The following is a 12,887-nucleotide window of genomic DNA, read 5'->3' as shown; positions in this document are numbered from 1 at the left end:
GCTCTTGACTTCAGCTCAGGTCATGATCTCACGTTTGTGAGTTCGAGCCCAGTATTGGACTCTGTGCTGTCAGCATGAAGCCTGCTTGGGATTCTGTCTCCCTCTCTCTTTGCCTCTCCCCGACTTGTTCTCTGTCTCTCTCTCAAAATAAATAAAAAATAAACTTTAAAAAAATAGTCTTAAACATACAGAAGAAATACCACTAAATACCATGACATCTGCACTTCTGACATCCCAAAAGCTCCAGTAACATAAAGGTTTTCAAAGGCTTCAAAAGCTTACAGCAAGCTCACAACACCTGGTGTGACTTGAAAGGATGATACTAGTAGTCTTTACTAGTCCCACATGGTGTGGATATTCATTCATTCTGTTGTAAGATGTTGTGTGTTTGGTGTCAAAACCAGCTAGGACAGTCATACACAGCAGAACACACCATTTCAAATCCAAAAATTCTGAAACACACAATGATACAGCTGGCAATGAGAGTTTGTGATGGGGGATTACTGGCCTGTACCAGATTTGCAGCTACATGCGTGGGTATGGACGGACCTCAAAAAAATGTAAAACTAGGGGAGGGGCCAAGACGGCAGAGCAGCATGGAAGTTCTCCGCTTCTCTCATCCCTGAAATGCAGCTATATCAGCACCAAACCCATTTTGCACACGTAGAAAATTGATCTGAAGATTAACACAACAATCTGCATAACTTGAGCCACAGAACTCAGCAGGTAGTGGCATGGAGAGGTGAGCTGGGGGAGAGAGAAGCTGTGGAGGGTAGGGGGCTGTTTTTGCAGAAAGAGAACAGAGAAAGGGGGGAGAGTACAGAAAAAAGCACTCCCCCTGAAAGTAGCTGGAGAGAAAGAGAAAAAGTGGAAATGCACAAGTGACTAAACAAGAAAGGGAGAAGGGAGAAAGGAGTGGGTTTCAATACCATTAGGACTCTATAAACAGGGAGAGCAGAGTCAGAAATTCTACAGATTGATACCTGGTGGTGCTCTGTAGGAAGAGCAAAGACCCAGGAGCAGGCAACATGGTCCAAGTGGGCCGGGGTCCACATGGGGACAAGCGGTTCCTCTACTACAAGGGCATTTGGTAGAGGCCCTACAGCCTCCCCACAGGCAAAGATCACAGTGGGCCCCAAAGACCAGCAACATTTGCTGGCATTGGAACAAAGACGCTAGGGTATGGTGAAACCTGGCGCTGGCTGTTTGTGTTTTGCCATAATCTCTGAAGCTCTGCAACAGCACAACTGTACAAATGTTCCCAGGGGCAAGTCAGCAACTAGCCATTGCTCGGTGAGGCCCTCCCAGAGGGTCAGAGTGGGTCTAAGCTGCAGGGATCTCAGAAGTGAGGGGTTTGGAAACACAGCCCTGTATGAGATATAATTCAGGAGGGAGGTACCACCTGGCAGGCTGATACTTGGATGTGGACAGTGCAGAAGCAGGGAATGGATGGAAGCTAGAGGCAAAGGAGAGGTGCTTGATTGCTGGTAACCCTCGTGCCAGAGACTGGGAAGCTGGATGACACCATTTTAACCTCTCCTGCACCTGCACATACATGGCACATGCCACACCAATCCACCCCAGTAAGCTCAGCAGCACCACCTAGTGGAGAATAGAGCTGTTGCACCAAGCCCTGTCCAACTGTGCCAACCAAGCTCAGGCTAGAGAATCACCACAAGTCTCCTGCTTAGTGTACAGACTATAAACTGCCTCATAGATAGACTTCTAGGGAAAACTGGATGTAATTTCATTCAGATTTCATTCTGCTCATTGGTCAATCTATTCATTTTTTGTTTTTTTTCTTTTTGTTTGTTTGTTTTCTGGGGTTTTTTTTTCTGTTTTTCTTTTCTTCTTTTCTTATTCTTGGATACAGAGAGAGAAAACTTTATTTTTCTTTTCCCTGTAAAATTTTTTTTTAATTTTTTTACTATATTTTTTATTTTTTGAGAATTTTTTATTCTATTTTACTTTCTTCATTTTATTCTATTTTGTTGTATACATTTTTTAATTTTTTAAACATTTTCTTACTTTTTTATTTTCTTTTCCATTTCTCTTCATTCTATCAAGCTTCTTTCAACAACCAGACCAAAACACACCTAGAATCTAGCTACATTTATGATTTTTCATGTTGTTTTTAATTTTTTAATTTAATTTTTTATTTTATTAATTCTTTTTCTTCCTCTAAAATGACAAAATGAAGGAACCACCCCAAAAGAAATGACAGCCAGGGATTTAGTCGACATAGATATAAGCAAGATGTCTTAACTAGAATTTAGAATCAGGATAAGAAGAATATTAGCTGGGGTGGAAAAAACCATAGAATCCCTTTCTGTGGAGATAAAAGAAGTAAAGTCTAATCAGGATGAAACTAAAAATGCCATAACTGAGATGCAATCTCAAATAGATGCCATGGCAGCATGGATGCATGAAGCAGAGCAATGAATCAACAATATAGAAGACAAAATTATGGAGAATAATGAAGCAGAAAAAAAAGGAAACTAAGGAAAAGAGCACAAGAATTAGAGAACGTAGTGACTAGTTAAAAAGGAATAACATCCAAATCATAGGAGTCCCAGAAAATGAGAAAGAGAAAAAGGGGTAGAAGGTTTATGTGAGAAAATCATAGCAGAAATCTTTCTTACCCTAGGGAAAGACACAGACATCAAAATCCAAGAAGAACAGAAAACTCCCATTAGATTCAACAAAAACTGACCATCAACAACGCATATCATTGTCAAATTCACAAAATACACAGACAAGGAAAGAATTATGAAAGCAGCAAGGGAAAAAAGTCCTTAAGACTAAAGGAAGACAGATCAGGTTCACAGCAAACCTATCCACAGAAACTTGGCAGGCCAAAAAGGAGTGACAGGATATATTCAACGTGCTGAATCAGAAAAATATGCAGCTAAGAATTCTTTGTCCATCAAGGCTGTCATTCAAAATAGGAGAGATAGAGTTTCCCAGACAAACAAAAACTAAAGGAGTTCATGACCACTAAACTAGCCCTGCAAAAAATTTTAAGGGGGACTCTCTGAGGGGATAAAAAGACAAAACAAAACAAAACAAAGCAAAAAAGACCAAAAGCAACAAAGATTTTTGAAAGGACCAGAAGATACCACAAAAAACTCCCAATTCTACAGGTAACACAATGGCAATAAATTCATATCTTTCAGTACTCTAAATTTCAATGGACTAAACGTTACAATCAAATGACATAGGGTAATAGAATGGATAAGAAAATGAGATCCATCTATATGCTGTTTACAAGAGACCCATTTTAGACCTAAAGACACCTTCAGATTGAAAGTAAGGGGATGGAGAATCATGTATCGTGCTAATGGCTGCCAAAAGAAACCTGGAGTAGCCATACTTATATTAGACAATATAGATTTTAAAATAAAGACTGAAACAAGAGATGAAGAAGGGCATTATATCATAATTAAGGGGTCTATCCACCAAGATGACTAACAATTGTAAACATTTATGCCCCCAATGCAAGGGAACCCAAATATATAAACCAATTAATCACAAACATAAAGAAACTCGTTTATAATAATACCATAATAGGAGGCGACTTCAACACCCACTTACAACAATGGACAGATCATCTAAGCAGAAAATCAACAAGGAAACAATGGCTTTGAATTACACACTGGACCAGATGAACTTAACAGATATATTCAGAACATTTCATCCTAAAGCAGTGGAATACACATTCTTCTCAAGTGCACATGGAACATTCTCCAGAATAGATCTCATACTGGGACACAAATCAGCCCTCAACAAGTACAGAAAGATCAAGATCATACCACGCATATTTTTAGACCACAACACTAGAAAACTCAAAATCAACCACAAGAAAAAATTTGGAAAGACCATGAATACATGAAAATTAAAGAACACCCCACTAAAAAATGAAGTTCTTAGTAATTCTTTAACCAAGAAGTTAAAAAGGAAATAAAAAAGTACATGGAAACCAATGAAAATGATAACACAATAGCCCAAAACCTCTGGGATGCAGCAAAGGCGGTCATAAGAGAGAAGTATATAGCAATCCAGGCCTTCCTATAGAAGGAAGAAATGTCTCTGAGACACAACCTAACCTTACACCTTAAAGAGCTGGAAAAAGGACAGCAAATAAAACCCCAAACCTGCAGAAGGCAGGAAATAATAAAGATTAAAGCAGAAATCAATGCTATGGAAATTTTTTTAAAAAAAGGTAGAACAGATAAATGAAACCAGGGGCTGGTTCTTTGAAAGAATTAACAAAAATGATAAACACCTAGCCAGTATGATCAACAAGAAAAAGTAAAGGAATCAAATAAATAAAATCACAAATGAAAGAGGAGAGATCACAACCAACAGAAATAAAAACAATAATAAGAGAATATTATGAGAAATTATATGCCAATAAAATGGGCAATCTGGAAGAAATGGACAAATTCCTAGAAACATATACACTACCAAAACTGAAACAAGTAGGAAATAGAAAATTTTAACAGACCCCTAACCAGTAAGGGAATTGAATTAGTAATCAAAAATCTCCCAAAAAACAAGAGTCCAGGGCCAGATGGCTTTCTAGGGGAATTCTACCAAACATTTAAAGAAGAGTTAACACTATTCTTTTGAAGCTGTTCCAAAAAAATAGAATTGGAAGGAAAACTTCCAAACTCATTCTATGAGGCCAGCATTACATTGATTCCAGAACCAGACAAAGACCCCACTAAAAAGGAGAACTATAGACCAATTTCCCTGATGAACATGGATGCAAAAATTCTCAACAAGATACTATCCAACTGGATCCAATGATACATTAAAAGAATAATCCACCATGATCAAGTGTGATTTATACCTGGGATGCAAGGCTGGTTCAATATCCTCAAATCAATCAATGTGACATCACATTAATAAAAGACAGGACAAGAACCACATGATCCTCTCAATAGATGCAGAGAAATCATTTGACAAAATACAGCATCATTTCTTGATAAAAACACTCAAGAAAGTAGGGCTAGAAGGATCATATGTGAAGATCATAAAAGCCATATGCAAGAGATCCACTGCTATATCATACTCAATGGGGAAAAGCTGAGAGCTTTTCCTCTAAGGTCAGGAACACGATAGGGATGACCACTCTAGCCACTGTAATTCAACACAGTATTGGAAGTCCTAGCCTCAGCAATCACACAACACAAAGAAATAAAAGGCATCCAAATCGGCAGGGAGGAAGTCAAACTTTCAGACACCTTTGCAGACAACATGATACTCTATATGGAAAACCCAAAAGATTCCACCAAAACCTGCTAGAACTGATCCATGAATTCAGCAAACTCATGGGATATAAAATCAATGCACAGAAATTGGTTGTATTTCTATACACCAATAATGAGCATCAGAAAGAGAAATCAAGGAACCAATCTCATTTACAATTGTACTAAAACCCATAAAATACCTAGGAAAATACCTAACCAAAGAGGTGAAAAATGTATACACTGAAAACTATATAGAAAGCTTATGAAAGAAATTGAAGAAGACATTTAAAAAATGGAAAAATATTCCATGCTCATGGATTGGAAGAATAAATATTGTTAAACTGTCGACACTAGCCAAGGCAATCTACATAGTCAATGTAATCCCTATCAAAATAACACCAGCATTCTTCACAGAGCTAGAACAAACAACCCTAAAATGTGTATGGAACCAGAAAAGACCCCCAAATAGCCAAAGTAATCCTGAAAAAGAAAACCAAGGCTGGAGGCATCACAATTCCGGACTTCAAGACGTATTACAAAGCTGTAATCATCAAGACAGTATGGTACTCGCATAAAAACAGACACTCAGATCAATAGAACAGAATAGAGAACCCAGAAATGGACCCAAAAATGTACGGCCAACTAATCTTTGACAAAGCAGGAAAGAATATCCAATGGAATAAAGACAGTCTCTTCAGCAAATGGTGCTGGGAAAACTAGACAGCGACTTGCAGAAGAATGAACCTGGACCATTTTCTTACACCATACACAAAAATAAATTCAAAATGGGTGAAAGAGCTAAATGTAAGATAGAAAACCATCAAAATCCTCGAGGAGAAAGCAGGCAAAAACCTCTTTGACCTTGACCGCAGCAACTTCTTACTCAACGTATTTCTGGAAGCAAGGGAAACAAAAGCAAAAATGAACTATTGGGACCTCATCAAGATAAAAATCTTCTGCATGGCAAAGGAAACAATCAGCCATAATAAGGCAACCTACAGAATGGGAGAAGATATTTGCAAATGACATATCAGATAATGAGTTAGTATCCAAAATCTGTAAAGAGCCTATCAAATTCAACACCCAAAAAACAAATAATCCAGTGAAGAAATGGGCAGAATACATGAATAGACACTTTTCCAAAGAAGACATCCAGATGGCTAAGAAATACATGAAAAAATGCTCAACATCATTCATCATCAGGGAAATACAAATCAAAACCACAATGAGATATCACCTCACCCCTGTCAGAATGGCTAAAATTAACAACTCAGGCAAGGGCAGAGGTTATTGAGGATACGGAGAAAGAACATTTTTGCACTGTTGGTGGAAATGCAAACTGGTGCAGCCACTCTGGAAAACAGTATGGAAGTTCCTCAAAAAATTTAAAGTGGGGGGCGCCTGGGTGGCGCAGTCGGTTAAGCGTCCGACTTCAGCCAGGTCACGATCTCACGGTCCGTGAGTTCGAGCCCCGCGTCAGGCTCTGGGCTGATGGCTCGGAGCCTGGAGCCTGTTTCCGATTCTGTGTCTCCCTCTCTCTCTGCCCCTCTCCCGTTCATGCTCTGTCTCTCTCTGTCCCAAAAATAAATAAAAAACGTTGAAAAAAAAAATTTTTTTTTTTAAATTTAAAGTGGAACTACCCTATGACCCGGCAATTGCACTACTAGGTATTTATCCAAAGGATACAGGTGTGCTGTTTCAAAGGGGCACGTGCACCCCAGTGTTTATAGCAGCACTATCAACAATAGCCAAAATATGGAAAGAGCCCAAATGCCCATTGATAAATGAATGGATAAAGGCAATGTGGTTTATATGTACAATGGATTATTACTCAGCAATAAAAAATAATGAAATCTTACCATTTGCAACAATATAGTTGGAAGTAAGAGTATATTATGCTAAGCAAAATTAGTCAGAGAAAGACAAGTATCATATGACTCCATTCATATGTGGAATTTAAGATACAAAATGGGAAGCAAAAATGATATAAAAACAGGAAGGAGAACAAAATGTAAGAGACTTAAACATAAAGAGGAAACAGGGTTACAGGAGGGGATGTGGGTGGAGGATGGGCTAAATGGGCAAGGGGCATGAAGGAGGACATTTGTTGGGATAACCACCGGGTGTTATATGTAGGGGATGAATCACTGGATTCTACTCCTGAAATCATTATTGCATATATGCTAACTAACTTGAATATAAATTTTTTAATTAAAAAAACAATAAATAATTAAACTTTAAAAAAGGAAAGAAAATAAAACCTTTAAAAAATGTAAAACTATTGACGAAAATAAGCAAGTTACAAAAGAACACAAAAAATATAATTCCAATCACATAAAGCACAAAAACATGCCTAATCAGACCATATATATTTTAGAGTGATATGCATAGATGGTAAAATTATAGAGAAGACTACAGGAATACTCACAACAATGGTTTCCTCTAGTAGAGGAGAAAAGGAAATGTGATCAGAGGGGCACAAAGGGGGATTTTAAGTGATAGAAATATTATCATTCTAATATACTGTTATAATATTAAATGTGAAAGGAAAAAGCACGAGTATTATCTTATTATCATTCTTTAATACCACATGTATGTTTTCTGTGTAGCACTTTTGTATGTAAAACAGATTTACAACAAAGAAATATCCAAAGATCCCCAGCACCTTGGCCTTCTGTAGATCCTATATGTTGATTATGTATCGACTACTGGGGTCCTAGAGAATAAGAATGTCCCCTCTACAACATGACATTTGAAGGCAACAATGGTGACCTCCAATATATTTTTTCCCTCTTATTTTCTGCAACCTACGTTTCATCCATGAGGACTAGGCTCTTATTAGAAAGTGTGTACTCCACGATGGGGAAAGGCTGACGATGACAAACCTGACCTGCACCTCATCCAAGGGAAAAATTCCAGAAGTGCCTCCATGGATCCCAGCCCCAGTCTCTTTGAAAGGGGGCATTACAGACATTGCTGGGACTCAAGGGGCCACAGTCTAGAACTGCCTCATCTTGTCTCTAACGAGGAAGCCTGTGATTGGGTCTCAGGAGACACCGCCTGTGAATAGTCAACAGTTCCTCCTGGGTATTCAGTCTGTGCTGCTCCAGCAGAGAGGGAAGGGCTCCGTGGCTCCAATCATGTCTTCCTGGGGAGACAAAGGAGCAGGGAATCCAACATCCATGGTGACAGTGTCAGGGACTGAGGTTGGCCAGTATCTCCAGGTAAGCACCAAGGCACAGAGATGGGGAGGAAGACCACAGTCTGCCAAAGGCCTGGATGCACACAGGCACGCATGTGCAGACACACACAGCCCATTAGAGCTTCCTCCTTTTTCTTTTTCCCCTTTTCTTTCCTACATCTGCCCATCACTTCCCAGTTCTCCTAATCTCCATAAGGGGAACCTAAGTCCAATGTTCGCCAGGTCCTTGCTGATCCAGCCTGAGGTCATTATGGAGACAGAGTCTCAGGCTACCCTTCCTCAAGTCCACAGTGACCAGAACATAGCACCAGTGCAGCAACAAAACCTGTGGACATCAGAACTCTGCAAACAGAAGAGCACTTGATTAATAAAGGGCGCATCATTTTCATTTTCTTCATGGACTCCACCATCACAGCTCTCGGGCAGGTGTGGTTCCCAGAATTGCTCTGGGCTACTATCATAGGACTACGCACACTCTCGTCCACCGCCACCATTCACAATGCACCAAACCTGTTCACATCCTTTCTTTTTTCTTTAATTAGAGTCAGTGAATAACTATATAAAATCTAGTTATTTGTTCCCATTGTATTGTTAACGATACCTGGGCTGTTCCTGATTAAGTTATTTGCCCAAGTTGGGGCATGGGTGGTTCAGTAGGTTGAGTGCCTGACTCTTGATTTCAGCTCAGGTCATGATCCCAGGGTCATGGGATCAAGCCCCATGTCAGACTCTGCACTGAGCATGCAGCCTGCTTAAGAGTCTCTCCCTCTGCCCCTTCCTCCACTCTCTCTCTCTCTCTTTTTTGAGAGAGAGAGAGAGAGAGATTCAAAAAAAAAAAAAAAGTTATTTGACCAAGTTTACATGGGGCTTCCCAATGCCAAAGCAGAGGCTTTGTCAGTGACCATTCTGAGCAAAGATATAACCACCCAAGGGCAGTGATGGTGATAATCATGGTGACTCTCCCCTGACACCTCACAATTCTCAAGCCCACCTCCTCTCAGGCAGGAGCCAGGAGCAGTGACATGGGAGCACCCTCATGTACTAACAACAATAACAATAATGGCTAATATTTACTGAGCACTTAGTATGCACCAGCCTTGGTCTAAATATTTCACAACCATTGCCTAATTTTACCCTCACTACTCCCCACAGTAAACTCTACACTTACTCATTTAAACAGATGTGAAAACTGAGGAGCAAAAAGGCAAAGTGACTTTCTCAAAATCACACATAAAGAGTGGGGAGATTTCATCAGACCTCAGAAAAGATGTATTAAGGAACACACTCCACGAGTATGACACTGCCACATGCTGCCCCTGACCTTTCAGCACATGCATTCTTTCACACCATCAGAGACACTGGTATTCCTCTTTTCCAGTGCACATCATGACATCATGAATCAAAGAATCTTCAAGATTTCATAAAGTTCATGAAATCTGGTTTGTGAAGACAACCTTCATTGACCCAGTATTTATCCCCTCAACAAACCTATCAGGCGGCATCATTCTCTGCATCTAAACACCAAGAAAGCAAACTCCAAGGGGGCATTTACCAAAGTGAAAAAAGGCATGAGAGAAGCAAAGTTATAATTAAGCAGGTTGTCTGATGTAAACCATTGCATTGTGGGACCCGGGCTCACATTTCTTCAACTCCTGTCAACAATGAATCGACGATCACCCCTTAATGGAGGCGAGCCCTTCCTTGATGTTATCTCATTAGCTTCAGTGATTCTATGAAGCGAGTACACGTTGTACAAACGAGGAAACAGAGACTCAAGGAGCTTAAGTAACTTGCCCAAGAGCACACTCAGAGAACAGCAGAGAAAGGATTCCCAGCCTGTCTCTAGACTCCAGAGACTGTGATCTTTTTTCTTAATTTTCTTAATGTTTATTTATTTTTAAGAGAGAGAGAGAGAGAGAGAGAGAGAATGAGAATGAGTGGGGGAGGGGCAGAGAGAGAAGGGGACAGAGGATCCCAGCCAGGCTCCATGCGGACAGCCCAATGTGGGGCTTGAACTCACGAAATGTGAGACCATGACCTGAGCCGAAGTCAGGCGCTCAACCGACTGAGTCACCCAGGTGTCCCTCCAAAGACTGTGATCTTAAAACATGCCGCTGGCTGATAGTGAAGTTGATGATGATAATGAAAACAGCACTCCCTTCATTCACAAAGTTCAGTTAACAGTTTTCATATCTACATTAATTCACTGGAACAGTCTTCAAACACAAAGACATACAGCACACCTGGCACATCTAAAGACTTTTTCTTCCATTTCTCTCAGTAAACACACACTCACACACAGACAGGGTATCTCGTATTGCCCACTATCTTAGGATATGCATGACCCCAAAGGACTCCACAGTAGAGCATTAAGGTTGAACAAGTGTTCTAAAGTTAAAAAAGGAATTAATCCTGGGGGGAGTCAATCCAGATGAAAACCAGTTCAGCCTCATTCAGTCACATGTAGGGCAAGAATCTAGAAACCAAGTTACACCCCCCACAATGCCTGATTACTATAGTCCACAGTCCTCATATTTTCCTTATTTGCCCACCCTGCCATCATAGCTGCTAGTGAATCTGAGTAACCTCTTCAAGGAATAGAGAAAGACCAAAGCTCTAGACTCCGTAGTATTCACACCCTATCTTTTTAAGCAAGATTCTCCTCCAATTTCTCTTCTTGAAGGAAATCAGAAACCAAACCAGCGTCTCTGACTTCCTGCTCCTGGGCTTCTCTGCACACCCTGAGCAGCAGCCTCTCCTGTTCGGACTCTTCCTGGGCATGTACCTGGTCACCGTGTTGGGGAACCTGCTCATCATCATGGCCATTGGCTCTGACCAGCACCTCCACACCCCCATGTACTTCTTCCTGGACAACCTGTCCTTCGTCGAGAACTGCTTCACCTGCACCATTGTCCCCAAGGTGCTGGCGAACATCCTGACACAGCGCCACGCCATCTCCCACGCTGGGTGCCTCGTGCAGATGTACTTCTTCATGGCGCTGACCCTGCTGGATGACTTTCTGCTGGCCGCGATGGCATATGACCGCTACGTGGCCATCTGCCTTCCTCTCCACTACACCACGATCATGTGTCCCCAGCGCTGCCTGCTGCTGGTCGCCGCATCCTGGCTCTGCTCCCACCTCCTGGCCTCCTCGCTCACCCTCCTCATGTCTCAGTTCTCCTTCTGTGCCTCTCATGCCATCCCACACTTTTTCTGTGATCTTCTCCCTCTCCTCAAACTTGCCTGTTCAGACACCCAGATCTTTCAGGTCATGATGTTTGCTGAAGCAGCCCTCTCAGGTGTGGTCCCTCTCACCTGTGTCCTGCTCTCTTATGCCCACATCATCCACACCATCCTCAGGGTCCCCTCTGCTGGGGGGAAGCACAAGGTCTTCTCGACCTGTGGCTCTCACCTGTCAGTGGTTACTCTCTTCTACGGGACGCTCTTTCTGGTGTATTTCCAGCCCTCATCCACCTATTCAGCAGAAATAGGAATGGTGGCATCTGTAGTATATACGATGGTCACCCCCTTGCTGAACCCCTTTATCTACAGCCTGAGGAACAGGGACATGAAGGGGGCTTTGTGGAGACTCCTTGGCTGGGGAAGATGTTCCACATCATAAAGAGTCCTTCCCCATAGCAGAAGCCCAGACTTTTCAACATGCCTCCTTCCCAGGACTTGTCCATTGTAAATCTGAAAGACTCACTTTCCTGAGTTGGCCTTACAAGCAGATGCAAGAAAGTGAAGACCAACTTTGCAGGACTGGAATAGGACTATCTGGCCAAGGACAGAACTGCAGCCTGGGGACAGGGAGTGACCACAGTCCCTCTGACGTGACTTGATAAACGGGTACATGCATCTAAGCAGATTCAGTCTAGGTTGGAAACATGCAAAGTGCCAGGCAACACTTGGCTTCTAGGAGAAATCTCAATAGGAGTGCAGTGTAGGCTTATAAATCCTTCCCCAACAACAAGAGGAGAGATCTAATGCACAACACAGCGATTATAGTCAACAATACTGTATTATATACTTCATAGTTGCCAAGGTGTTAGATCTTAATAGTTCTCAACACACAACAAGAAGTGATAATTAGGTGACATGATAAAGGTGTTAACGAATGCTAATGTAGTAATCATACTGTGGTATATAAACGTATCAAACCTGCACTATATGCTAACTAATTTGGATGTAAATGTTTAAAAGTTTTTTTAATTAATAAATAAAAAATAAATGTATCAAACCAACACCCTGTACACTTCAAACTTACACGAGGCTTCGTGTCAATTGTATCTCAATATTTTTAAGATAAATTTCTGATACAAAAAATAAAAAGAACGAAATCCTGGCAAGACAAGGCAGGTCGGGACCTCAGTCAAGTCACTGGGCTCCAGGGACTAGTTGTGACCCTGCCTTGGAAGAAACCCATTCAT

General features: G+C 41.1%; 1 protein-coding gene across 1 annotated transcript; it reads left to right on the top strand.

The window, feature by feature from the left end:
- Positions 1-1,028: 1,028 nt before the first annotated feature.
- On the top strand, positions 1,029-12,079 carry LOC131490950 (olfactory receptor 1G1-like). The gene is made up of 2 exons (XM_058693348.1): positions 1,029-1,090; positions 11,110-12,079. The coding sequence occupies exons 1-2, from the start codon at positions 1,029-1,031 to the stop codon at positions 12,077-12,079; spliced, it is 1,032 nt and encodes a 343-aa protein (XP_058549331.1).
- The last annotated feature ends 808 nt before the right edge of the window (positions 12,080-12,887 follow it).

The sequence above is a fragment of the Neofelis nebulosa genome, chromosome 12 (assembly GCF_028018385.1).
Source record: "Neofelis nebulosa isolate mNeoNeb1 chromosome 12, mNeoNeb1.pri, whole genome shotgun sequence".
NCBI lineage: Eukaryota > Metazoa > Chordata > Mammalia > Carnivora > Felidae > Neofelis > Neofelis nebulosa.
Note: the sequence above shows the minus strand (reverse complement) of the source record. Positions and strands in the feature narration are given on the sequence as shown.

What these genes read in the sequence shown, in the direction of transcription:
- LOC131490950 (XM_058693348.1), top strand. Translation starts at nt 1,029, where the DNA reads ATGGTCCAAGTGGGCCGGGGTCCACATGGGGACAAGCGGTTCCTCTAC. An exon ending in CTCTACTACAAGGGCATTTG is followed by an intron (nt 1,091 to 11,109) that starts GTAGAGGCCCTA and finishes TATCTTTTTAAG; the next exon opens with CAAGATTCTCCTCCAATTTC.